This window comes from Hirundo rustica, chromosome Z (genome assembly GCF_015227805.2).
Source record: "Hirundo rustica isolate bHirRus1 chromosome Z, bHirRus1.pri.v3, whole genome shotgun sequence".
NCBI classification, from domain to species: Eukaryota; Metazoa; Chordata; class Aves; order Passeriformes; family Hirundinidae; genus Hirundo; species Hirundo rustica.
In genome coordinates, this window is record NC_053488.1 from 86035881 (window position 1) to 86062171 (window position 26291).

General features: G+C 47.3%; 1 protein-coding gene across 1 annotated transcript in view; it reads left to right on the forward strand.

Annotated features, from left to right (window-relative positions):
• The first annotated feature begins 3894 nt into the window (after positions 1 to 3894).
• SH3BGRL (SH3 domain binding glutamate rich protein like) overlaps positions 3895 to 26291 on the forward strand; it is a 30389-nt gene continuing 7992 nt past the window's right edge. Inside the window, exon 1 of the mRNA XM_040090902.2 lies at positions 3895 to 4021. Coding sequence (XP_039946836.1) covers positions 3977 to 4021 — 45 coding nt within the window. The 5' untranslated portion in view covers positions 3895 to 3976. The remainder of the gene's footprint in view (positions 4022 to 26291) is intronic.

The following is a 26291-nucleotide window of genomic DNA, read 5'->3' on the forward strand; positions in this document are numbered from 1 at the left end:
ACCTGACTTTGGAGACTTCCAGAGATGGGGCAGCCACAGCTTCTCTGGGAACCAGTGCCAGGGCCTCACAATCCTTACAGGGCACAATTTCTTCCTAGTACCCAATCTAGATCTACTTTCTGTCAGTGGGAAGCTGTTACTCCTTTGGATGTATCCGTAGCCCTGCAGCTGTAGTTTTCCTTTCCTTGTACTTCCTTTGGGTACTCCAGGGTAACTCAGTGCCCTTCAGGAATAGGCACAGGACTTGCCAGAGCCCAGGCTGGCTGCTGGCTCAGGGTTGGGAGAATGGATGGCCGGTCTGGAGCACATGGAAAAGCAGGGATTAAACCCCAAGTGAGGAGCTGTGTGTGGCCAGCCTCACTCTGGATGGGAGATTGTCTTCAAAACAGGGAAGTGGTGGAGTCACCATCCCTGAAAGGGTTCAAAATTCTGTAGATGACACACTCGGGAAAATGTGTTAGCAGTGGCCTTGGCAGTGCTGTGTGAGCGGTTGTATCCATGGTCTCGGAAGGCTTTTCCGGCCTTAATGATTCCACGGTTCTTTGAAAGCACTGCTGACCCCCACCCCCAAGGCACCAGTGCAGATGTCCCCGGGCCTCCAGTGTGGCACAGAGCCCCAAGCAACTCCCTCCTCCTCTTCTTCCTCCTCTTTTTCTTCCTTCTCCTCCCTTTCTTCCTCCTCCTCCTCCTCCTCCTCTCGGGCTGAGGGGAGCGGGCCGGGCCCTGGCTGCGATCCCGATGAGCGCCAGCAGGGGGCGCGCTCCGGCAGCCAGCGCGGGGCTGGGGGAGCTGAGCCGGGCCTGGGGGGATGAGCCGGGCCTGGGGGGATGAGCCGGGATTGGGTGGGCTGAGCCGGGCCTGGGGAAACTGACACGGGCCTGGGGGGCTGAGCCGGGCCTGGGGGAACTGAGCCGGGCCTGGGGGAACGGAGCTGGGCCTGGGGGGCTGAGCCGGGTCTGGGGGGCTGAGCAGGGCTTGGGGGAGCTGAGCCAGGCCTGGGGGAGCTGAGCCGGGCCTGGGGGAGCTGAGCCGGTCCTGGAGGGCTGAGCCAGGCCCTGGGGGAGCTGAGCTGGGCCTGGGGGAGCTGAGCTATGACGGTGCTGGGCGGTTTTAAGGCAGCTGCACTGTACTGTCACTCACTGGTTCCACTGCACAGATGAAGGGCAGTACTCTCAGACTTGCCGCTCTGTGCCGTGAGTGATCTCCTCCGCCCTGTGCCTGCCACAGTTACCCGTAAATCAAGGAAACCCGGCCTTGCTGAGTTAACACTTGAGGAAGATCTCTTGGACTGCCCCACCCGCTCCCACGAAGCCTTTGGAGCAGGGGAGCAGTTTCCACCTCCCGCAGCACGGGATGCAGCAAAGCCAGGAGACAGTCTCTGAGTCACAGTTTGTGCTTTGGCTCCAGTTGCTGCCAGGCTGGGACTGGGACTGCAGGATGGATTTCTGATTTCCTCTTGAGAGCGCTCAGCTGATGTCCCGTGCCCATCACACCTTCTCCATTTCACCCAGATCCACATCATCTCTGGCACAAGCACGATCCGAAGCAGACCCTGGCACAGCCTCACGTTTCTCACAGGTAGATTCTGGATTAATTTCTCTCCGTGATTACAAAGCAGCTGTGGAGCATGTTCTTCCCGACGTTTTGGACAAGAGGGAATTTGCAATTGATACGGCAGTATCTTTCACTGTGAGATTCTCCTACAGTCCCTTTCTGAAAACAAGTGAATTTGCCAGCGCTCAGAAGGCTCCATCCTTGCCTGTGCTCTAAGGAAAAAGCGACGGGATTTTTGCCATCACTGGCAGTGTTTTAATGTGAAATCCCAGGATGACTCTGGGATGGCAAATCCCTTGGGCTTCCCTTTTGAGAGCACCTAAAATTTAGTTATTTTGCTTTAGGTTTTTGGTCTACATTGAGAAGGATATTTCATAGCTTCCCAATTGTTTAACAGTGAAAACAAAAACAACACCGTGACTTTTACAGGAGTAGCCTGGGAATAGAAGACATCATATTTTCCCACCAATAAACTAGAAAATTTACTTTTATGAGTCAAGAAAACCAAGTTGTGTCAACAATACCTGATTCGTGCATTGCTCTTAACTTAATAAATCTATTTCATGAAGATAAATGCCTCCTAGAGTGCACTTTTGAGAGTAATGATGATAGCAGTGTTTTTAGGAGGCAGGAGGACAAGGTGCAGCTCGCTCCAGGTGAATCTCACCTCTGAGGAGCTGATTCCAAGTCTCCGAGAAGAGAAGAGCTGGCAGCCAGCCAGGAATGTGACAGGGGAGCCCAAAGTTCAAGTGACCCTCCCTCTCCCATTCTCCACCTGCATTTTTTCCTCTGTTCTGATAAGCTGTGGTTTCTCCCTCCTGCGTTCCTTGCCATGAATCAGGTTACACACTGGGGCCAGCAGGAATTCTCAGGGTGTTTCTCAAGCAGCTGGAAAGGGGCTGCATAAACACAACAGAAGAAACATTCTTTAAACAATTCTGATCTCTTGGACTTAACTCAGTTTGTTTTAAACAGATTATAAAATACATCATTTATTCTAATTAATTTTGAAATTCCTCGAACCAGGGAATTTTTATGGCATACCATCATCCTCAATAAATTTTGGTTTATTGCTTTTTCAAACATATTAAAACTCATGACTGCTTCAAAGATTCAGATAGGTATCAGAAGTAATATCAAATTGAGGCATATCCTCCTCAAAACACTTTTCTTTCCGTTACTATTGGCAAATTAATAAAGCAAATATAGATTACTTAAATATTTTTTTTTAATTCATTGGGTTTTTAAAACTATAATATTTTATTGTTAGAAAAATGAATCATTTGGACAAGGAAAGCTTGTTTGGAAAACATTTCAGAAATACCTCCTTGTTTTTCACCAAGAGGGGAACAAACATCTCGCTTTCATCTTAGCTTGTAGGTGTAAAATTGTAGCTTCCTGTAACTGTTTTTAACTGTGCACATTTCCCATTTGTTGTGAACCTGCTATCAGAATAGAGAATAAAATACTTGTGAGGTAGTAGTTGGGAGTACCAGAGGCAAGTGGGAGACAGGTGCTGGATATAAATTTCCTTCAATAACATGTCACCGTGACTATAACAATTAAAAATGTGGGGGATTTGATGCCTTGTGTGTGTCTGTGTGTGTGATACAATAACCACAGGAACGCGAAGAACTCTACTGGATGCCACCTGTCCTTTGGCATGGCAGATCACTTGGGCAGTACCTTCTACGCCGGAATAGTTTTTAGAAGGAAATTCTTATTTCTAAACACCATTACCCAGAAACAGCCACCCACCCCTGACTTCTTGTGCCCCAGATCGAGGCGAGCGGCCAAAGCACGGGGTCGCACCGCGGCCGGAGCGGGAGCGGGGCAGGGCCGCCGGTAACGACGGAGCCCAGCACGGAGCCGTGGGTCGTGAGGGGAGCTGCCATGAGGGGACCCGGCCATGAGGGGACCCGGCCATGAGGGGACCTGCTACTCAGGGGAACCAGCCGCTACCATGGCGACCCTCCTACGCTTGGCTCCCTCCCTCTCTCTGCCTCCCGCCCCGGTGTCCCCCGGTTCCCCCTGTCGCTGTCACGGCCATCCCGAAGCCGCCCCGCCCGAGCGCCCGCGTTCTCTCGGCGCGGCCCCGCCGCCATGGCTCCCCCGCCCCCTCCCCCGCACGTCTCGCGCGGCTCGTCGAGAACGCTCCTCCTCTCCCCTTTCTTCTATCTCTTTTTTTTCTTTTTGGTTTAATTTTTTTCCCTTTCCTTTTTTACTATTTAATTATTTATTTTTTTTTAAAAAAAGCCATTTTCCGCCCTTCCGGGCTGGGGCGGTGGCAGCTGCGGAGAGAGGCGGGGCGAGCGCTCCCGCCGCCTCCCAGCGCCCGCCCTCCCGCCTCAGCCCCAGCCCGCGCCCGAGCCGCCCTCACACACCCACCGCCTGCCCGGCTCCGCATCTCGTCGCTGCCAGCATGGTCATCAAGGTGTACATCGCCTCTTCCTCCGGCTCCACGGCGGTAAGCGGCGCCCGGGGGAAACTTGTGCCGGACGAGGGGCATCCGGGCAGCGTGGGGAGAGGCCGGGACAGCCGCGGTCCCCTCACGGCGCCCGGCGCTGTGCGGGCGGTGCTGCGGCTGCCGCCGACGGAAAGCGGCATTTCCTCGGTGATCCCGCAGCCCTCGCTCTGTGCTAGGAAGGCAGAGCCACCACAGTTTGGGGGGGGGGGGGGGGGGATTTGCTGTTGTTCATGAAGTTAAATTCTAAATGTGTCATCCGTCATTCGGTTTTGATGAGTTTATTCCTCGTTGGTTGTGGCAGGCGTGTGTGGCCGCTGTCCCAGTAGCCTCCCGTTGTAGCCCTGTTGGGAATACTGGATTTCGCTTTCCGTAGCTCCAGTGTGTTGTAGGCAGAGCTCGGACTGTTTTTCAAAGGGAAATTAAAGAGATACACAGAAATAGCGGGATTTGCGCCTAGGTTCAGGTGTAGCTCTGGGTCCTCAGGATCATCTGGTTTCAGTTTGATCCGTGTGGGAGATGCTCCGAGGCTGAAATCCGGGGGATTTGGTTGCGCTTGGTTATGGATGTGCTGGAGAACTATAAAATGCCAAGTACTGAGAAAATGCCAGCTATTGCAGTTAATGACCAGTGACTTTTACTACGAGGAGATAAAGAGTCTGAGGTCTGGCTGTATGATGACCTTTTCCTGTCACTGTTCATACTTCAGGTCCCCAGACTTTGGGAGGACAGTGATGTACAGAAGATAAAAACAAGCCCTCACTGCATTCTCCTTTGCTTGAGTGCAGCCACTGCTCTGTGGGCTTCAGCAGATCAAATACCAGTTGGTAAGCTTGGGGTGACGAGCTACAGATGGCACAGGAGCCTGTGCCTCAGGTGTCCCTGCTGTCCCTCCCTTCCCGGGTCATTTTTGTTAAACTTGATGCCAGCGCTGATAGTGCTGGTGCTGGTGGTGAGAAGCCGAGGATTATTTCATGCTGATGTGGGGAGGGTCTTGAAATCCTGAGTAGTTCATTCATAAAAGGAATCCAAAGGGATTTCTGCTGGGTTCGTACAGAGCGGTCACCTGGAAGGAAAGCAGCAAATTGTAAAAGTAATCCTTTCTTTCTATTGCAGCTGTTAATAGGTTTCAAGTTGTCTGCTTCAGTTGCTATAGATTTTTATCAGCGCCCTCTTCGTGGCACCTATTGATTTCTGTCTGTCTGGTGATACTGAGCTCCAGGGGTGCAAGCACAGATCTCAATCCCAACTGTGTTTTTCTGGTTTTAGATTAAATTTTTAATTATTAGCTTAGCGTTTTCTATGGTGCTGCCTGGTCCTTGTGTGGGTTGTACATGTTACAAAGCTCCAGTCTGACTAACTGCTGCCTTTCAGTCTCCTTTGTGCATCCCTGCCTGTGGAATTTGAATGTAGCGTTGGTGTAGTCTGGTTTTTGGGGAATTCGAGCGTAATGTGCACATAATGGCCAGTTTTATGACGTGCAGATTTATATATATACACGCACATACACTCATGCCTGTGTCTAAAGCTGGAGCAGCTCAAGGGGTCTTGTGGTAATGAGCAAGACTTGTACATTCTTAGATTCCTGCGTACGCCGAGGGTGTTTCTGTTGGCAGGACCAGCCCAGCACCACACTGGGTGATGTTTTCTTTCCAGTATAAGAATTTTAATCGATGTTTCAACCTAAAAGTAAGACAGAGAGGCACCTCTTTGGAGGGGGTGGGAATGAGTTGTTTCTGTGGCTCTTGAAACCGTTGGTGAGACAGGCTTTGCTTGGGGGACCAGAGAAGCCATTCTGGGTGCTGAATTTGAAACAGCCCACTCCAGGAATGGAAAATCCACATCAGAGAAGATTGCTACAGAGAGATGGAACAGAGACAAGGCTGTTTGCAGCAAAGTGACTGAACTGGGTAACATCAGCCTGGGAAGGGCTCTCGCTCCTGCTAAGTCATCTTTGTACTGTAGTGACACCCGGTGCTGTGTTATTTTGGGGTTTAGAAGGCTAATTTGCCAGAGTAGAAGTAAACCAGAAATAAGCATCAAATCTCCTCCTTCCTGCCCCATTTCTCTAAGCTGAAGAAGCTTTTGTGAGACTGGAAAGTGTCTTCCACTGAAGGGAAAAGGGCTGAGGTTGCTTCACACCTCATGCCCTGGGGCTGTGAGTCTTGGAAGGTGCCCAAATTTTGTGGTCTGTTATTGGCAAAGTCCTGCTTTGTTATATGGTATAATTTGCCACATCACAGCGTATAAAATGTTTCCCCAAGGCACTTTTCTCTATAGTGTTTATATTCAGTATGATGTATCTGTGAGGAAAAAACACTGTGTGAAGCTTGTGTCTAAGCAAAGACATTTTATGAGTGTGTTTCAAGGGATTTCTGGAAAGTATGATGATTTGACATCTTGTCTGGCCTCCTATTTGAATTTCATTCCATAATGCGATCGTTCCACCACCAGCTTCCTGCTGTGTTTGAAAGTCTTACTTGGGAAGCGGCCCTTTGTCTTTAATCTTCCTCGCTGTGGATGCTGTGCTGGCGAGTCCTGGGCTGGGCAGGGATGCACGGGGATTGTAATTATGAAGATGAGGTTGGGACACCCACATGGGAATGTGCATGTGGAGCTGCTGTGCAGGAGCCTTCCTGCATGGCAGATGGTCAAAGTGAGCAGTGTTCCTCAGCCTGGGACAGTGATGGAGGCAGCGGACAGAAATGATATGCAAATGCTGCATTTGGAAGCGTGGGAGCGTTGCAGGAGCAGGGGCTGTGCTGACTGTGAGAGGGGTTTCACTGCAACCTCCTGTCCAAATCCTTCAGGAGGTGAGAGGGAGAGAGGCCTAAGAGTCAGTAGACTCTTGCTCCTGGTAGAAAAGGATACAAGGAGGGAAGAAGCTGAATGGCACAAGTCCAGTGTGTGATTTTCTCCACAGAATTTTGATATTTTGTTGATTTTGGGGCAAGAGATTACCTAACACCAGAATCCCTTTCTTCCTGAAGGCAGCTGGATTGCCCATTTTATTGATCTCACGTAGAAGGGAACCAGCTGCTTAAATTCTTCTTGGTCTTATGAGTGTGCATTTGTTACCAACAACTGTCTTGAGTACAGACTTTGAGAGAACTGTACTTGTTCCTGCAACACCTGCCTTCAGATCCAGGGGTATGGCTGAAACTGGAGGCTGTGGCTGTGGAGCTCGAGTGCCAGCACTGGCTGTGGTGGACTGAGCTCTGCCCTGTGCCACTGCCAGCACTGGGGGCTGTGGAAACTGCCACATCCAATGTCTGGTGTCCAGATGCTCCTTGGAGCCAAGCGCTGCCTCTTTGTGATCTACAGCCCACATTTCCATCTCTCCCAGCTCTGCCCTCCTCCCTTGTTTTGATGGCTGTGTGAGTGGTTTTCTTTCCTTGCCTCCTACTGCGACTGCAGACATGGCAGAAAGAAGAGATGATTTCCAGAGTTGGAGTCAGAGTCCCACATTAGATAGACCTGCTGCTGTTTAGGGATGATTTTAGAGATGAAAGGAAATTTTAATTTATTTTTCATTCACAAAGTCAGGGATGTGGGGGGGTGTTGGTATTTTTCTTGTATTGTCTTCTTGCTTGGGAAAGGATCTAGGCCTTCTCCTCCCCACCTCCCAAGAGATGAAGGGGAAAGTGGCCCCTGGTCTGGAAAATGAACATTTGCTCTGGACCAGAGCTGTTGGAAATGATGAGAGCATGTGTAACCACCAGCTCTTGTCCCTGTTCAACAGCTCAGGGCTTTGGGAGGGCTGGCGAGGTTGCTTCATCTTCTGAAGTTTGAATCCCAGGGAAGTAATACATGTTTAAAAAATTAATATTTTACATTTAAATCCCCCAAGGGCCTTTTTTTCTCAGATGGTGGCAATAAATGCAAATAATGCCACCTTTACAGAGAATGAGCAGAGTGTGTGTGCTTTGTGTTTGTGTTGTTTGGCTGCTCCGAGGTTTCATGGAATCAGAGAATCGTTCACGTTGGAAAAGGCCTCAAAGCTCATTGAATCCAATGGCTTTGCCGTGGTGCCAAGCCGTGGCAGGAGGTGGCTCTGAGGGGAAGTGCAGCCACAGCAGGGTGGCTCTGTGCACGCAGTCCTTATCAGCGTGGATCACAAGTGTCCCTTGTTCTGCTGCCACGTTCGAGGTTCCCAGTCGTGAGGCATCCCAGCCCGGATGTCTGTGGTCACGTTTGTCGCTGCGGAAGCCCCGAGCAGCAGCGGCAGCAGACGGTCAGGAGAGCTTGTGAACTTCCTTGGGCTGCCTGGCACGGCACTTGGTGTGGGAAGAAAAGGCTGATAAAAATCATGGGTAAATAGTCTTGTACTGTGATGCAAGTTTAGGTAAACGCACATATTATGGGGAAATAAGCTGCATCTGTAGTTAAAAAACAATCTCACGGTGTATGCAACTTATATACCATGGGTAAAAACTGATTTGTTAAGCCAGGTATTGAATTTTAAACCTCTCTTTTGTGGAAACATAATACATGTGAAGGATTTTTTTGGACATCCAGTGTTCACCAAACAGAATTTCTCTCAATAAAATGGTAGGAGTTGTTCTGAGTTAGAGCTTTTGGGACGGAAGACAAAATCCGTAATGCGGTTCAAGCTCGGATGTGTTCCATCTGCCTCCTGGGTTGTTTTTTGTAAAGTCGTTGTTCAAAACTTGAGATAAGTGAAATATTTTTCTTAAAATATTGCATTCAAAATTTTAATGGAACCAGAGATTAAATTGGCTGCAGTTGTTGGAAGAGTTTTAATATATCAAAATAAAAAAACTTTCTACTGTTCTTAACTCAAACCAGTTTCTGACAGCAGGGGAAAGATGGAAAATTCTATTTCACGGTTAAAGCCAGGAAAGGCTTTCAGCTGAGAATTCTTCTAGGTTGTATATGCAGGTAAGACAGTGTTTATTCTGAGGTGGTGCATCAGGATTATGTCTGTGCTTGGGGAGAAGAGGCAGATTTTGGGGAGAGGCTGGATGCTGTCAGCTTGTGCTGGCTTTCCCTTGAACCCTGAACTGCAGCGTTCTAAGACAGGATCCACACAGTGTTATGTCAGGGCTAAGCATTTGTGCATTTTAAATAAATATTTATAGAGCTGAGTATGGAACTTTCCTTATCCTGGGGCATTAAAGTTACACTCACAAAATTCCTCTAGAAGTTAGTGAATTGGCATCTGCATTAATGAGCAGAGGGTGCCAAGACTTGATTCTCTGCACAGTTATTCTTACTCCTTCCAGGAAAGGAGGAATTGGGGAGCGGGGAGACCACGGGAGCTACACCAGCATTGACAGAATTCAGCTGTTCAAGGTCAAAACAGAGTTTATATTCCCCTCTGTGATGAAAACAAGAGCTAAGGATGCATTGTTGCCATAGCTAAAGGGAGGTGAGCTCTGCCTGTTCCTTTGTCTCCCCAGCCTTGGACGCGCTCATCCCAGTTCCTGGCACTGACTGGAGAGACGGAAACCTGAACCAAATCCACATCTTATATCAATATTCTGCTATTCTGGAATGTCTGCTCAAACGTGAAAATTTGGTGTTAATGCCGTTTGTTAACCCTGGCTGTATGCAGGGGAGATTCTCAGTTTATGATTACATTTAAAGGCTTTTGTTGGTCAGATATTTAATAGAGCCTGAAAGAGCTCTAATCGTAATGGTTATTTACTGTTGTTTGTCCCAGAAAAAACACTTCCATCCAGGAGCACGTCCTCCCTGGGATAGCACCTCCAGCTCAGTATTAAGGCCGTTTTCTAATGCTGAAAAGGCATCAGAGTGAGACTGAGCTTTAAAGCACCAGAAAAAAAATGTGAAGGGTCAGCATCCAACTGGCCTGACTGAGGTTTGTGCTCTCAGGATACAGCTGAAGTTGCTTTCACATCCTGACTTACAGCTCCTTCCTGGACTTTGTTTCCCTTGTGAGATGTGGATGTGGTGATTTATTTCTTTTATTAATGATCTGAAGTTCAATTTCTGTGGGGCTGTTTCCACGCATGAATCAGCCTCTGTAGAAATTCTAAAGCGCTCGAATGTAAAATTTTAACTATTATCTGTTGTTCGATTGCTGAAGTGTTGGAGTGAAGAGAGGAGCCAAAGGCAGCTGTGGTTTGAAAAAGGATCTCAGGGAAATCTGCGAGCTGCGAGCCGTCTTCCGGTGCTGCACAAATGGATGTTATCCTTTACTGGCCTCTTTCCCAGGGAATGGTGGACAGAGGCAGAGCAGGGTGGAGAATCAGGGCAGTGCCAGAGGAGAAAGCTGTGCCTCACACCTGAGCTACCTGCAGCATAGGAGGGAGGGTGATCCATAGTATTGAATCCCTGGAGTTCTGGAAAGTTTTGGACAACCATTAGCCAGGTTAAAAATCTCTTTTTCCAGAAAGAAACTAAGCTGCTGTGGGATGAGAGAAAAGGATTATTTATTTCCTTTTTGGATTGTGTAATTGATTGCACGTCAGTTACAGAAAGCAGATATCAATCAAGATTTGGAAATACACAGGCAACTTTTACAATCTGCAGAAATTACCAGGAGATTCTCATGGAGATCTGTGCTGGACTCTAAGCAAACAGTGCAAGAACAGCCTGCTGTTGGCTGTCCCAGCTTTAAAACTGGGAAGAAAACGGCTGTCCTGTGCAAGAACGAGGTTTAAACTCGGCTAAAATACTGTTTAGCAGAAAGGTCTTGGACCCATAGTAGCTAATTATACAAAAATACCATATTCATGGCCATGAAAAGCAAACAGAATGTCAGGAATATTTGGGATGTGAAAGGATAAAAGAAAAACACCCCCACTGGATAAATGTATGGTGATTGTGTCTTTAATAGGCTGGAATCGTCTTTAAATGACATAAGAAAGTGGAAGAGGGGGAAAAAAGCAGGGTGAGGTGATCACTGTAGGAGGAACAACCAAATAAGGCAGAATTTCTGGATAATAAGGTGGAAGCTGTGGCTGCCCCATCCCTGAAAGTGTCCAAGACCAGGTTGGATGGGGCTTGGAGCAGCCTGGGATAGTGGAAAGTGTCCCTGCCCGTGGATTGTCTGTAAGGTTCCTTCCAATGCAACTCATTCCACGATTCTGTGAATTCTGCACTTGAGAAGGAAAGAGCTGAAAAAGTCTGAAACGTGATAACATCATGTCAGGCATGGGAGAACAAACAGGAAGGGATTATTAATAACTTTTCCTAAAGGAATGACTGAGGAGAGCAAGTGAAAGTGGCAGGTGGCAGGTTCAGCGTAAATGAAATGCTTTGATAACAGATTTCAGGGAGAAACTCCCTTCCAGAGGATGTGGTGTACAGCAGAAAGTGCTTGGGTTGGGGAGCAGTGAGACAAAGAGAAAAGTCTATTAAGGGCTATTAAACCTTACTACTATACCTCTGATTCAAAACTGTGGATTACTGGAGTCTGAGAAGAAAGCTGGATGTGGCTCTCTGTGCTCAATCTGTTGGCGTGCTCTTTCCTGGGATCTGTGACCAGTGGAGACAGGAGACTGGGCTAGACAAGTGTTGGAACCAACCCAGCAAAGCTTTCTTCTCTTCTTGAATGAAATTGGCTCTGCTCTGAAAATTATGTTAACAGTTTGCATTAAAAAAATTAAGACCGTGTTGTCCAGGAAAATGTTGGGTGGAAAATAATAAATGTGTGTTTTGGATATATTGGGTTGGTGTCTCAGCATTTCTTACATAAAAAACAAGCGTTTGGTGATTTCAAGACCAGCATCATTGTGCAGATGCTGACACACTGCATGTTTAGCTCATGTTTAGGCTAGGTGATCAGACACCTCTCCTGCCTTAGGCAGAGATCAAAGTCAACTGGAAAAGCCTGATAGAAACAGCAAGCAGAAAGCTCTGGGAAAAATAATCACAGTTTTCACATAAACCCACGTTTTTATGGGAGTACTTGTTGCCAGGCAGGTTTAAACAGCACATCTGTATTCACCTCATGGGGTCAACCTCTGGCTGTGCTTATATCACTGGGAATTCTGCCATGGACTACAGCAGGACAAGATTTTATTCCTTAGGAAACACTAAATGCTGCTTATCCAAGACATTCCTGTGCACATGTTGCAAATGTATTTGGCCAAAGCAGCAGCTGCAGAGCAACTGGTAGAGCAGGAAAGGAGCAGAATAACTCCATGAATGAATTAAAATATATCCCAAAACATTCTCACTGGATATGGATAGAAATGAAGTTCAAGTGAAGCTGATTTATGGCTAGTATATATTTGGTGGGTTTTTAATTTTTTTTTTCCCTAGGCAGGAAATACAATGTATATGGATAGAAATATAAAGGAGCAGGTTTGCAAATTTCCTTGTAATCCTGATTAAGAATTAGAAATTCCTCCCTGTAATGCAGATAAACAAGTCCCTTGGTTCTGGTAGCTCAGTCCATGAAGACTTTGTGCCTGGGCAATCTTCTTCCAAGTTTTTATTCCCTTCCATCATTAAAATACACCAGGAGGTCCCTGTGAGAGCCTCCCTTCACCTGCACAGGTCTGGGGTTTGTTGTGTGTGCTGTGGAAAGATTGAAGTAAATCCGTAAATCCATAACACTACCTTGGGAAATGTTCCCCTTGGAAATTTATACTTAGATGGACTGAGGAGCAGCTGGACAGACAGCTCTGTCTTCCAAGGAATGATTTGGGACCCAAGCTGGCAGCTTGGAAGGCTTTGGGAGAGCCATCACCTCCTGCTGCCGGCCATCAGCATTAGGCTGAGGCTGAGGAACAGCAGGGGAATGAAGCCATTTTGGCTGCTTGCCCAGGCCTGGAGAACTCCATCCTACAGCAGATAAACAGCTGGGGACTTAAACTTTGAAAAAATAAAATGCAGTGTGTATTTATCTTAGTTTCTGATTGGGGTAAGCAGATGCTGGCTTGCACTGAGGCAGAAGGAAGCTTGTGGTTGGGGGGGGGGCGGGGGAGGGGGAGGAAAATAAGCAGATACCATGGTGACAAGAAGGATCTGTAAAACGTAAAAAAGACAGTGGGGAGTTGCAGAGTGGCTCCAGGTCATGGCTCCAAGGCATGGGCAGCATCCAGATCAGTGCTCCTGCTCTGGGGTGAAGGTGGCACTTCCCTGTGGGCTACAGGGATGCAGTGGGTGAGAGCAGCCTGGGAGCAACCTCGCTGTCTTGGAAAATGCTCCACTTTGTTAGTTCCTTAAAGAGTCACTTCAGGATGTCTCCTGAGCAGTCCCGAGAGAAAATTCCCAGGCACTGGCCTTCCTGGCTACGGCTGGCAGAGCTTGGCCAACTCCTGTATTGTTTCAGCTGCACAAAGTGTTAGAAACTGCAGTGTGGCCAGGTCTGGTGAAGACAATTTATCTCTCCTACTTAGAGAGACAGTTTTTAGACAGTGTTTTATCCAAGTAACATAGAATAAGATCTGGGGCCTTCAGGATGAATCACACTTGAAATGTCACCCAGGGCAATTAACTACCGGGTCAGAAAACTGCTGCCCTTACAGGCTGTGCTCTGCTGAATCTTTCCTCTCCAGGATGCTTTTGGGATGCTGTTCTGTCTCAAGACAGCCTGGCTCTTCTTGCAAGAGGAGGAAAATTTCTATTTAATCCATAGCTTTTTCTCTTCCTTTGTATTAGGGTATTTAGGTATTTTAGTTGAAGAAAGAATCTTTATTCTCTTAAAAAAATTACGTGGTTTAATTTTAGAACAGCAGTCAGCAAAAGGACTCTTTGTTAACTAAGATCTGTGGTATATGAATTCTTCAAATATCAGAAGCACCTGCATCCCTAAGGCCATGTTGTATTTCTTCTTAAAGTAGTCTTTTATTTAAAGAGTAAAAGCCTGGGAATATAAAAGCAGTGAAACGGCAATTAATGCTGTAAACTTTTACTCCTGTCGGTTAATTTAGCCTCTGTGTGCTAAACCATACAGGAAATAAACTTTGCTTTTATTGTAAACCACAGGGGCCTCGTGCAGAACTGTCTGTGCTTTTAACTCCTTTACTAACTAGAGTTCAGCTCGTCACACAAGCACAACCAAACCTGTTTTCCTTCTGCTATTCAGGGCTCCTCATCACCACTAGAAAACCAGCTTCTGAAAAATAATTACTGGAGCAGCTGTTTCAATAAACCTCCCAAACTGCAGCCCAGTGTGTGTTGTTGTCTCAGGCTGCTTCCCTGGAAATATTATTGGAGTGCTGGGCTGATGTGGAGGGTAAAGCCCAGGGCGCTGAGGTGGCACCCGGCTGCTTGTGTCAGTTCTTGCAGGGTGGAGTTGCTGCCAGCATTGCACAGACCCGTCCTGGGATCTCCATGAAGCTGTAGATAAAGGAGAAATAATTCTTCTGGCTTTCAGAAAGAGGCTGGCTGAAAAAAACAGATTTAGAACCTGATGAAGGGGGTGAGGCCCAGACTATCAGGACTTTTTAAAGTTTTCAGAGCAAGTGGTCAGATGACCAGCGGCACCTTTGGGGCCTTTCCCCTGCTTTTCTCAGCCATATGGTAAATGTTTGGGTATTTAGGAATATATCATGTGTCAAAGAGTTATCTGCATCTTGTCACACTGAGCCTCACTGTTTTGTTGGAGATCAGTTTTCTGTGTGGTAAATTGCTTTGCAATCCATGTGCAAAGCCTGGCTGTGGGGCTGGGCTGTGGTGTATTGATACATTTTGTAGAATTCAGCCAGAAATGATCCCTGAAAGTAAATAAGCAGTGATTAGAAAAAATAATTATTCCTGATGACTAACAGCTCAGGAAAGAGAACTCTGAGATGTGAAGAGAAAATTGTTCGAGGAGTCTGTGACAGAGGTAGCTTGGACTTAAATGACATTTTTTTTTTTTCTTCCACATAGCAAAAGTTCCTTGTTCCCTGTTTTGTGACTCAGGTGAGAGAGTCGAGTGAGATGCTGATGCTGTGAAGACCCCAGGAATACATAGAACAGCTGGCAGGCTGATGGGTCAGAATCCTCCCAGGCCCTGCCACTCTCAACCCTGTGCTGTTCAGGAATTGTTAGTTTGGTACTGGGCTTTGGGAGGAGTGGGTCTGTTTGTTTTTGTTTAACCCCACACCGAGTTTGGATGCTGTGACAAGGCACATGGAGTTTCCAGGGAAACTCTGCCTGCCAAGCTCCACGTCTGCTGCAGAAAACAACTGTGTGTAATAAATGAAGAGTTCGTATTCTGCTGCTGCTTAATGCTTTGTCAGTGCATAACTGAGATAATGGAGCCTGTATTCCACAGTAGGAAGCTCGGTCTCTGTTGATTTTGGACCAGACGAGCAGTTTTCAGGCTTATAAAAGTCAAATGCCACAAGACTGACTTAGAAAATTGCCAAGGGTCAATTTACTTAGTATTGTTATGGTGGTGTTTTCCTTTGGATGATGACAGTTCGGGGTGTTGTGGTGGTTCCTGGGCAGTTTTGCCATACATCAATGTTTCTTTACTTCTTCACCTAAAGGAAAGTAAGAGGAGGCCTAGATCTGCAAGCTTGATTTTGCAAGATATGCTTATTCTGGATAACTTCAGTAGTCATTAAAAAAAGTAAAAAATTTTCATTCTGATATGTAAATATTTGCATTTGCAAGTCCTTCCTGTTGCTGAATGAAGCAAAAGCCTGTGGCAGGAATGGCCCAAGGCAATGGTTTGATCCCTGCTTTCAGTCCTTATTGCTGCTAAGAGAGGCAGTCCTGGCTCATTTCTTCCCTTTGCTTGTGATGGCACAAGAATCCTCACATCAGCTGTGAGCTGGGCTGGGGCCCCAGAGCAGCACTGCTCTCTGACTGGAGGGGATTCCCGGCACAGAGCTCCATGGAGTGCAGCCAAGGCATAGCCTGGCACCGACCTCTGCTCTCTGACCAGGGGCAGGACCCCAGGGAGCAGCTGGAGCTGTGTCAGGGAAGGTTCAGACTGGATGTTATAAAAGAATTCCTCATCCAGAGGGAGGTCAGGCACTAGGACAGTGCTCCAGGGAATGGTCATGGACCCAGAGCTCCAGGACCACTTGGACAGCACTCTCAGGCACAGCATGGGGTTACTGGCATGGACTCAATGATCCCTGAGGGTCGCTTCCAATTTAGGGTATTCTGTGATTCTAAGTGGTGAATCCATGCTCAGGAACAGGCCTTTGGAGTTGGTGGAGCAGGTCTCTTTCCATATCCCTGATTTATGCAGGTTGAGTGTCTATGGTCCTGGTAAGGAGCTGTGCTTCCCATACCACCTCTCCCAGATCATCCCACTCACACCTGGCTGGATGAGGTGAGGGTTGGGAGCAGCCTGTGCAGAGCCCCTGCGTGAGGATGGGCAGGCTTTGGATCTTGGAGGGGTCAGGCCATAGGAGCTTGAAGTTGCTGCTAGGCAGTGCCTAGAGACTTCCCAGAGACTCAGGCTGCTTCCCGTGCAAAGTTCATCCCTAATCAAACACAGCGCCTGGTGGGGTTGTTTGCAGAGGTCACGTGAAGGGAGGGGAGACTCCTGCTGCTGTCCCTGGGCCTGGAGCCCAGCGTGAGCAGAACGAAGAGGAGTCAGGCACCCTCCATGTCTCCAGTCAGACCTTCCTTGTGGGAGGGGACTAGTGTCAGCCTGACGCCTCTCCGGATCTGCGACATCTCCCTGCATTCAGCAGTTGGAAGCTTCAGTTGCATTCACTGTTCTTCTGTGTTCAGACTCTTGGGTTGTCTGCAAGACGTAGGCAGGGAGGTTTGGTGCCTTTGCTGGTACCAACTCCAGTGCTGCCAGAACTTCCTGGGACTTTTGGGTTTTAACTTCTCCCTTGCCCACCTGCTGGGGATCTTGTGTTCCATGTGCATGGAAGTACAGTGTAGAAAGTCTCACTGCCGTCCCATGAGCAAATGTGTCCTTTTTTTGGCTGATGATGGAATGAGATTTTAAATGTTAAAATATTGCATTAAAATCCCTAAAAATTGAACTTTTGGCTGCGTGGGGTTTGTTTGGTTTTGAAATCCAGGCAAATAATCCCATTGGGCATTGCTGTCACTTTTCACAGGACTTTAAAAAAAAAGGAAAAAAGAAAAAAGAGAAGGAAAAATCCCAGAAAAACAGAAAGTCAGTCTCTGGATGCACGCAGAGTCTGTGCTTGGGAGGCAGTTTTTGAGCAAGCCATGATTGCTGTGTGGAAGAGCTTTGGCATATCCTGACTTGTGAATGACTTTGACTTGGCAGTAGTGACTCTCTGTAAGCCATTTACAGAATGAACAGAAGCATCTAAGCAGAGAGTAGAGGGATGTGTCATTTCTGGCTTTGGTGAGGACACAGATATCCTGACTAAAGAAGAGTGCATCTGATCTGCACAGCCCCGCAGAACACTCCCAGGAGTTTGTCCATCTCTGGCAGGCTCAAGACTGAGCTGGGCTCTTGGGCAGAACAACTGGATGCTGCCAGTGCAGTCAGGAGCCTGGACAGGCCAGGAGATGCTGAATGAGCAACTGAAAATGTGTTGGAGAGCAGCCAGGGAGAAGGAGAGTTGAAGGAGAATGCACTGTGTCACCCTTCTTTTCAAGGAATCATGGAATACCCTGAGCTGGAAGGGACCCACAAGGATCAGAGTCCAGCTCCTGGCCCTGCACAGACACCCCAACAATCCCACCGTGTGCATCCCTGGGAGTGTTGTCCGAACATTCCCTGGAGAGTCCTTTCAGTGCCCCACCACCTTTTCCTTGCAGCCAAGAAAAAAGAAGTATTTACTTCTGAATTCAGTGAATCAGTAGGAAAAGAGATGGGGTTTCAGCTGACAGAACCATTTTCCTGTACTGGAACAAAATGTGAAGTTTATTAAATGGTACTTTTAAACGTGGGCTTCAGGTGTTGTTGATAAGATGTTCTCTGTTAGAATCCTGGTAACACCACAATAGTCCTTGACAGGCAGGTGCTAAAGGATGAATGCATTCACCCCCACACACTTCCCCAGTGCTTGGGTATCATCTGTTAAGAGCAGAATTTGCTTTAAGCTGTGATAATAACCTTGATCCTTAAGGTGCCTTCATGGAAAGTAAACCTAAAACACATTAAAAAGTCATCAGGGCTTCGTTAGGCAGTGCTGCTGTGTGCCAGAAGCTGGGGAGATATAAATAAGGAAATGTTACTTGTCTTCCTGCTTGACAAATGGGTAGAGGAATCTGCTTTTGGCCACTGCAGGAGGAAAGTAACTAAACAGACACTGGATGTTGCAGCAAGACAGTTCTGACCTGTTTGTGGTCTTCCAGTATCTTGTTAGAATTTGACTGTAGTTGAGGTGTGATGGAATTGGCTGTACTGAGTGTCTGACATCAAATTAGTGACACTGAAAAACTTAGCTGGAACGTTGAACTCAAACTCTCCTTGCTACAGCAAGAGAGAAAAGGTTTCTTATTTTTTCTTAACTAATTCCTTGAACTCCAAACAGCAAATTGGCAGTGTGGCACTTAGGAACCTGCTCAGCTGTGCTGGGCTGTGCCAACCAGAGAGGCCAGGCTGGTGTGGCTGGCTGAGCTTCCCAAAGCCACCCAAGGTAACTAAATGCCAAATCCCACTGGGATTTTATTCTCTTTGCAGTCTGTGTCAGAGTAAATAAAAGTGAGTGGGAGTTGGGTCTCTAAGCGCCCTTGGCTCCCTTGAGAGTCCTGATTACCCAGGACTTTAGTAGATGGAGGTGACGTTAACTTTCCTGTTTGATTCTTCTGGTAGGAAAAACTTGTTGCGTGCACAAGGATCTTTGGACTTGGGTGGTGTTGGTGTGGGATTTAACAAGTTTTTAGGCCTTGGGTTGTTGAGTGAATGCAGTTACAATGGCATTATAATCCATGAGAGAAGCTTTTATTTTTGTTCTCATGAATCAGCTTTTTCATTTATGTAACTTTCTATGGTTTCTGGAGCAAGCCATGGTCTTGTTTAGGGAAGTGCAGACTTTGTCCTTTGTTCCAGCTATATTTTTGGCTTGTATTCCAAAATCTGGTCTCTGGGGTGGTACCTTATGCCAGGCTAAAGCCCTGTTGCAGACAGCCCATGTGTGCTGCCAGACGTGATGTAACCTCCAGGTTAAATTGCAAAACCCTTTTGGTAGCCTGGATTTTCCCCCAGCCTCACCCTTGAGTGGAGGTCCCTTTGCATCCTTTCACCTTTTCTTGCTGTTAAAAGGTGTCTTCCAAACCCACACGTGAGCAGCAGGAATGTGGTTGTTGCTCTTAGTGGGAGCTGGAGCCTGTTCCCTCCTGCCCCAGGTCCTGGGCTGGTGATGCTGACACAGCCCAGGGTCGGTGGGTGCCTGGTGGTAAAAACCATTTCCAATTTTAAGCTGTTGGGGTCTGACCACATCAAACCAGCGCTGCTGTGCAGGATTCACGAGGATATTGCCATGGGCTTTCCCAAAGGACCCTGCAGGGAGAGAGTCATATGGAGTACACATGGAGTCCGTCTGGTCTCTGCAGAATTTCGGGAAAATAAAAAAAAAAGAGCAGCACAAGTCCAGCATGAACTTTTCCAGCCTCCTGTGTTTGATTTCGGTCCCGTAAGTTCATGGTGGTTTTGCTGTGTTTGTCCTCAATCTCATACCCTCCAGACCAGAATCCATCGGGAGAGACAATGATGGCACCATTCGTGTAATGCTCTGCTTAAAATAACCAGAACAAAGAAGTGCCTTGAGTTCTGTGATGGTAATTACCCAGACCTAAAAATAAGCAGACGTTCTACCAGGCAGGGAGAAATAGGAGTGAGACAGGGATTGCTGGGAGACACCTGGCAAAGCTCTGATCAATCCAGGTCATTGCTGGAGTTACCTGCGGGTTTCCCACCCTCTAACGACATTTACAGTGACACCATCAGAACTTGCACATTGGATTTTTTAAGCTAATATAGGGGGGAAAAAATTGTCTTATTCATACAAATAAAACCAACAAAACCACTCTAGACAAAAAAAAAAAAAAAAAAAAAAAATAGTTTCTGGAATATTAGAGTAAAAGCAAGGAAAATTTTGATGGAGGCCAGGACTGAGGCCGCTCGGAAGGGAGCCCTGTTGCCATGTGCTGGGGTGGAGAATGAGCTTAGGGGGCTGTCAGGAATCTGACATTTAAATCCATGGCTGAGCTGCTGGGCTGTTTAACTCCTACAAATTAGCTTGTAGTGGGATGAGAAATTTCTAGGCATTTTGCAGCTCATTTGCAAGGAGGAGCTTCTGCATTAGGGACTGGGGTGAAGAGGGCAGGGTCAATTGAGAAATTAGGTGAGACAGATAAAAACCCCAATAGTTTTACTCTAATTCTGAAAAGTGGCAGTGGATTGTGGCAGTGTGGCCACACCTCAGTCCACAGGACACCCTGTGACGAATCAATTTGTCTTGGCAGCACTTGGCATTCCTCATGCTGCCCATTCCTCCCCGGAAAATCACTTCCGGGGGGTTTCCACCTTGCTGCTGCAGGCTGCCAGCGGAGTTTGCTGAGCATTTCTTGCCTTACTTTTCAGCTTATCCATCTTCAGGAAACTCTGAAGCTTCTGGGGAGCTGATGGCTACAAGTCTGGCCACAACCAGTAGCATAATCAGGAGTTTGGACTTCACCTTCCTGCACAAAGCAGCTGCTTCTGGGATTTAAAGATTTGCTCCCACTAAGGATGAAGCAGCGTCTTTAAAACCGTCTTTAAAACCATCATTGGCATACAGTACAACTGCTTTAAAGCTGTAGTTGCCTTTGCTTATCTGGAACCCAGAGGGCTGGAATTGGAAATGGAAAAAAATCCCCTTTTAAATGTAGTGTCTTGAAACTGGATGGAGAAATGTGTAAGATCCTGCTCTAAGGTGTTGCTTACCTGTTGTCCTTGCGCTGGATCCCAGCTGTAAGTTGGGAGAGGCAGTTCAGGACACACCTGCAGCAGGAGCTGGAATTGTTGGCTGAAATTGTTATGGTTGAAAAGAACTTTGAGATCATTGACTCCAACCATCAACCCAGCCCCAGCCCAATGCTCATTACTAAATCATGTCCTCAGGTGCCACATCCACACCGTTTTTGGACACTTCCAGTGAATGGTGACTCCACCGCTTCTCTGGGCAGCTGTTTTAATATTTCATAAACCATTTCCATGAAGAACATTTGAATTCTACTTCCTAACATAAACCTTACCTGGTGCATCTTGAGGCTATTCCTTTTGTCCTGATGCCATATAACTGACGATATATCGATGGCTGGGAATATCATAAGAAATCTCTTTGTAATTCTTTTAAGTCCTCACAATAAAGCATGAGCCATTTTATCCCATCATTGGGAAAGAAATTAATAAAATCTGTGGTTTTTTTCCCTGCATGGAGGTTGGTACACAGGAGCCTCAGAAGTGGTGGAGAAGCCCCGTGCCAAGGGCCAGGACAGCAGAGCTTCAGTCAGCAAGTTTGTTGTTGAATCAAAACAGCAGCGCTCAGACTGTAAACTAAATTTGAGTTCCAGTGGTCCATAAATAGATTTCCAAAACATGTGTATTGTCCAACAAGGATTTATTTATATACTGAAAAAATAACAAGGCTGAAAAAACAACCCAAACCCCTTTTTGGCCAGCAGTGTGGACTGGACTGTGCTCTGTGTGTGTGCCTGTGTACACCAAATGAGACAGACCCTTCTGTGAAGTTCAGTTCCCAAAAGTGTTTGAAATCAGTTTCCCTGCAGTGGGGTGGTGCTGGGAGAAGTTGGCTCTTGAGCAGCCAGCACAGTCCTGGCTGGAGCTGAGGCTGGAGTAATGCCTGCTCGCTGGAGCAAGGTCCTGCAGCTTCATCCCTCCCTCCTTTCTGCTTATTATCTTCTAGCTGGGTTATTTTTAATTTTTTTTTCAACAAGTAAAGATTTGGAAGTTAATCGAAAATGTTGCAGCATTTTCTGGAAAGTTTATTCCCACTTTGAGGTTAAAATTTTATTTTTGATGGATTAATTTGTTGGCAAACATCACCTGTATGTACTCTTAGCAGCTTTGATGTGGTTTCTCGTGTTACTGACATCACTGATGGGAGTTAGATCTAAGAACAATAAATTGAATTTCTGATGTGTACTGAAGTGAGGGGCAATACTTGTTCACAATTCTACGCTCATTTTTATTATCTATTTTGTGCCCATGCTTTGTTGAAAGCTTAATGTTTCATGATTGGCTTGTAACTGGAAAAGAAGGGAATCTTGGTACCCAGTGGATTTTGCAGCACAAGATCACAGTGTGGGGTGAGACTGCTTAACCACCAATAACTTGCCATAAAGATATTTCTGTCTTGGGACCAGACCCTGAAAGCCAAAACAAAGAGAAAATAGATTTATTTCATTAAATGTTCCTTGCAGTATTATCTTGGGAACATCATTAGCAAGAAGTAAAATATCTCCACTCACCTTAGGAATTGTTTTTCTCCCATGTGTGTTGAGGCAGAGAAACCAGGATATGTTTCTGTTTCTGGGGTTGGGGTGAAGACACCTGTGAGCCAGACGGGCTGTTGCCAGGGCTTCTTTGTTCCCAGGCAGGGCAGTGGGGAGCTCCAAGGGATGCAGCCCTTCCTCCCAGCAGTACTGACTTCACCTGCTCCCACACCTTCTCCTTCCATCCGTCTGTCTCCATCCCACTGGGATTTTCCCCTGGTCTGTATCTGTTGGAGTCCAGGGCATTCCTTTGGTTGCCCCGGAGGGTCAGGGACCTGGGCAGGGGGGTCTGGGACCTCAGCCCAGAGCCCAGAGCTCAGACACTGGATTTGATTTCAGTCCATGGGAGAGGCTTCTTGCACTGCAGGAAGCATTGCAGGCCACAAGAGTGTAAAAAATAGTAGTTTAGTATATCACAGGGTGGAAAAACAGTGGGTTTGGGATTTTTGGCATTGAAGTGAATGGGGCAAGATGGAGAATTTGGGGCGTTGTCTCCTTCTTCTTCATTCTTCTTCCCTCACTCCATTTCTGCAGTGACATGGCACAAAGTAGTTAGTGAGGATTGGGTCAGAGTAAAGATGACCTTTTTAGTAATAGTGATAGACATTGGTAAGAAATAGTCAATAAAGAATACGTAGCAATTAGTATAAAAGGACAGCCCAGAGACAGGAGGAGTCACCAGATGTCCGAGCCACGGCAAACACCTTTTGGACACTGAGAAAATTGTAAGATAAGAACTAATAAACGAAGCATGTAACCTTGAAGACTCCATCTTTTCCTGTGTTTGGCACAGACCTTTGCAGAGGGCCAGAACTCTAAAATCACCTGAATGCCGGGGAATTTAAGCTCCAGGAAAAAAGAGCCCCCGACATCTATCCATCCATTTTGCTCATTCCCTCTACTCCTGCTCCCAGCCTCTTCCCTTCTTTACAGCTATCTATCCATCCTTATCTTCAGTTTCTCTCTTCTTGGGCTTTTGTGTCTCCATAAATCCTCCTGCCCCACCAGGGCTGATCCCGAGCCTCAGGGCCCCGCTCGGCTCCCCAGCTCCTGCACTGACTCCAGCACATTCCTGGCTCTCCACTGCTGCTCTCGGCCCTGCACAATGTGTCAGGAGCACTCGGAATAAACAAGGATTTTCGTGTTTGCCAACTGCAATGAGCTGCCCTTTACTGGCCAGAGTGGCTTCAGACATGACAGTTGTTTACATAGGCCGAGGTGCGTGGTCTGGGAAGGCGCTGGCCGCTGTCCATGCCTGCCCAGGCAGCTGGAGAGGTTTTCTGGGAAGCGAGCACTGCGTGTTGACAGGCGCATCCTGAAGAAAGGCTCCTCGCTCCTTCCCAAACATGGGCAGCAGGAACCATCTTCCAGGCTCTGTCCTGAGGAGAACGTGTGCCCTGTCAAGTAAGACAAAACACCCTGAAGCAGCAGCAGACGTCTCTTGCTCTATTTTTGGCCCTTCCCTCCCGTTGCTATTCCACGGCCTAAAATTAATGGAAGTTTTCTAAATAAAATCCCATAAAATAACAGGATCTGGCAGCTCAGTGTCCCTGTTGCCCAGCAGTTGGTGCCCTCTTTCTCTGGAGCATTTTCTGCTCTTATGTAAGTGCTCATCACCATGGCAGGAGGACTTGTCTGGAGAGCTGGGAGAAAACATTGCTGCTTAATCTTCCAATTTTTTTTTTGTCTGGCCAGAAAACTAGGGTTCCAGACTAATATTCCTCATGTATCAACACCATCCTTGCTTTTCTGTGGAGTCCTCTAGAGAATTACCTTCCTTGACTACAGACGGCCTGAGCGCAACAGAGACCAAACTTCATGCTTGCCTTGCAATGGTGCCTTTTATAGGAGAAAAAAAGTACATTTCCAGCTTTATCAGCTCTTCAAAAACAAGCAGAGAGGGTTGTGATCACCCTTTGGAGCCACAGTCATCAGTTTGGGATGTGGTTGTAACTCCTAGAGCTGAAAAAACAACCCAGACTGTCCCGCTGTGAGATACTGGGAGGGTGTGAGGATGTGTGTGTGGCTGAGACAATCTATTTGTCAGAATGATTAAATTAAAAAAAAAAAAAAAAAAAAATAGAGTGACTTCTCAGGGAGGGTAAGAATTCCTGTCCAGCTCAGAGCTCTTGTTTTACATGGAAGAGTGTACAGGTTAATGGTAGGGCAGGTAAAAGCTTGGTCTAATTCCTCAATAATTTTGGGGCATCTCAAAGTGTGTTCTCACTAACTAATGGATTTTGGACAAGTTAAGAACCTGAGAGTAGTAAAAACTATTTGGATCTGAAATTTAGAAAGTAGGAAATGGTTAATTAAAAATGTAACTGATTCAGGGGAAAAAATTACTACCAGGTCATACTGACAGAAGAGTTTACAGTTCCAAAGACCTTTCTCTTATTTTAGCCCTACGGAACAGTTCATGAAGGAGGTGCTCCCTGTTTTTCCCCTCTGAGCTGTAGAACATAACAGAGAAAAGCTTCCCTCTGCTTCTCCTGCTGCTGTTGGAGGCAGGCAAGGAAACCTCTTACCCGGAGCTTTGAGTCTGCTGAGAATGTTTTTATACAGCCTCTACACAAATTATTTCCTCGTGGTGCTGTTAACTCCTCCAGTTTGATTTATTTTTAGCTGCGATGAAAATTAGCAATATCCTTGTGCTTTGGGGTGCTCACACAGCGAGTCCAGCGGCTTCTGTGCTGACGTGGTCAGAGGAATTACATTGGCTTCTCAGCAGGCAGCTTCCCTGCTGGGGCTGGGAGCACATTTCCCTCTGTCAGGAGAGCAAGATCTGTCCCTTTGTGCTGCTCGGAACTGGACGCACCCCTCCTGAGCTCTGCTTTAACCTGCCATGGATAGAGCAGCTCCAGACTGCGTCAGGGAGTGCTTGAAGATTCCCTTTGGGATTTGCCGGGCTCTGTTCCCCAGCCCACATCCCTCTGGGCAGCAGTCTCCTCATACTCCCTACTGCTCCTGGCGCTCCCGGCGTGGCTGGGTGCCCGTGGGTGCGGGGCTGTGTGAGCCGGGGCACGGGCTCCATATTTGGCTCCGGGCTGGCTGTCCCTGACCCCGGCAGCTCCGGGTTTGCCTGTGGCCGTATATGGAGCGGCTGCTCCGGCAGCTGCGGCTGACCTGAGTTAGCACCAGCAACATCTGTGTGAAGTGCCGCTCCTGCGGAACCCAGCTCATTATGGTAAAGCCAGGCCTTGGACTGGCTTTGCAGCCAAGGGCGTAATTTGAAGAAAACAAATTTCCCATTAAACTCCATTTTTGTATTGTTTGTGCACAGTTATAATCTCCTTTGTGGTGGTAAAGTCATGCAGAGGGAGAGCAGAGCATAAGCAGAATGTCTCTGTGTCACGAAGTCAGTAATTCATAGTGACAGTAATAAAAAGCTCCTTCCTTCTGCAGAGCCAGCACTGTGCTTGCCACGCAGATCCTGCTTTTCCCCTAGGTGCTGTGTGAGTGCACAAGGACTGGTGGCATCAGGTGTGGGACCTCACCCAGCTTCCCTGACACCAGTTGGGATGGGGATGTGGGGTCACAGTTCTCCAGAGGCTGTACCTGCCCTGCTGACACCCAGGACACAGCGGGAGCGGGGTTTGTGTGCAAAGAAGTGTGAACCAAAAATGCTCGGTGAGGTCTCTTGTCACTGAGGTGGACAAAAGTCTGGACTTTCAGAAGGAATGGGGGGTTCAATCTGTGCTTCCAAGGGCACAGGGAAGCGGTTTGTACCTCAAATGTGCCTCCAGCAAACTCCACTGCACCTGATAAAACAACGTTCCCCTGAGTAAAATCTGGCCAGCACCAGGGCCCTGCTCACACCTCTGTATTTGGGTGGGCACCTTTAAGGTGCCCAACACTCGCATTTGTGTAGGGACAGCACCTGTACAGTTTTGTACCACCCAAGTCAAGGCTCAGCTCTGACTCTTCAGAAGATACTTTATGATTCTAA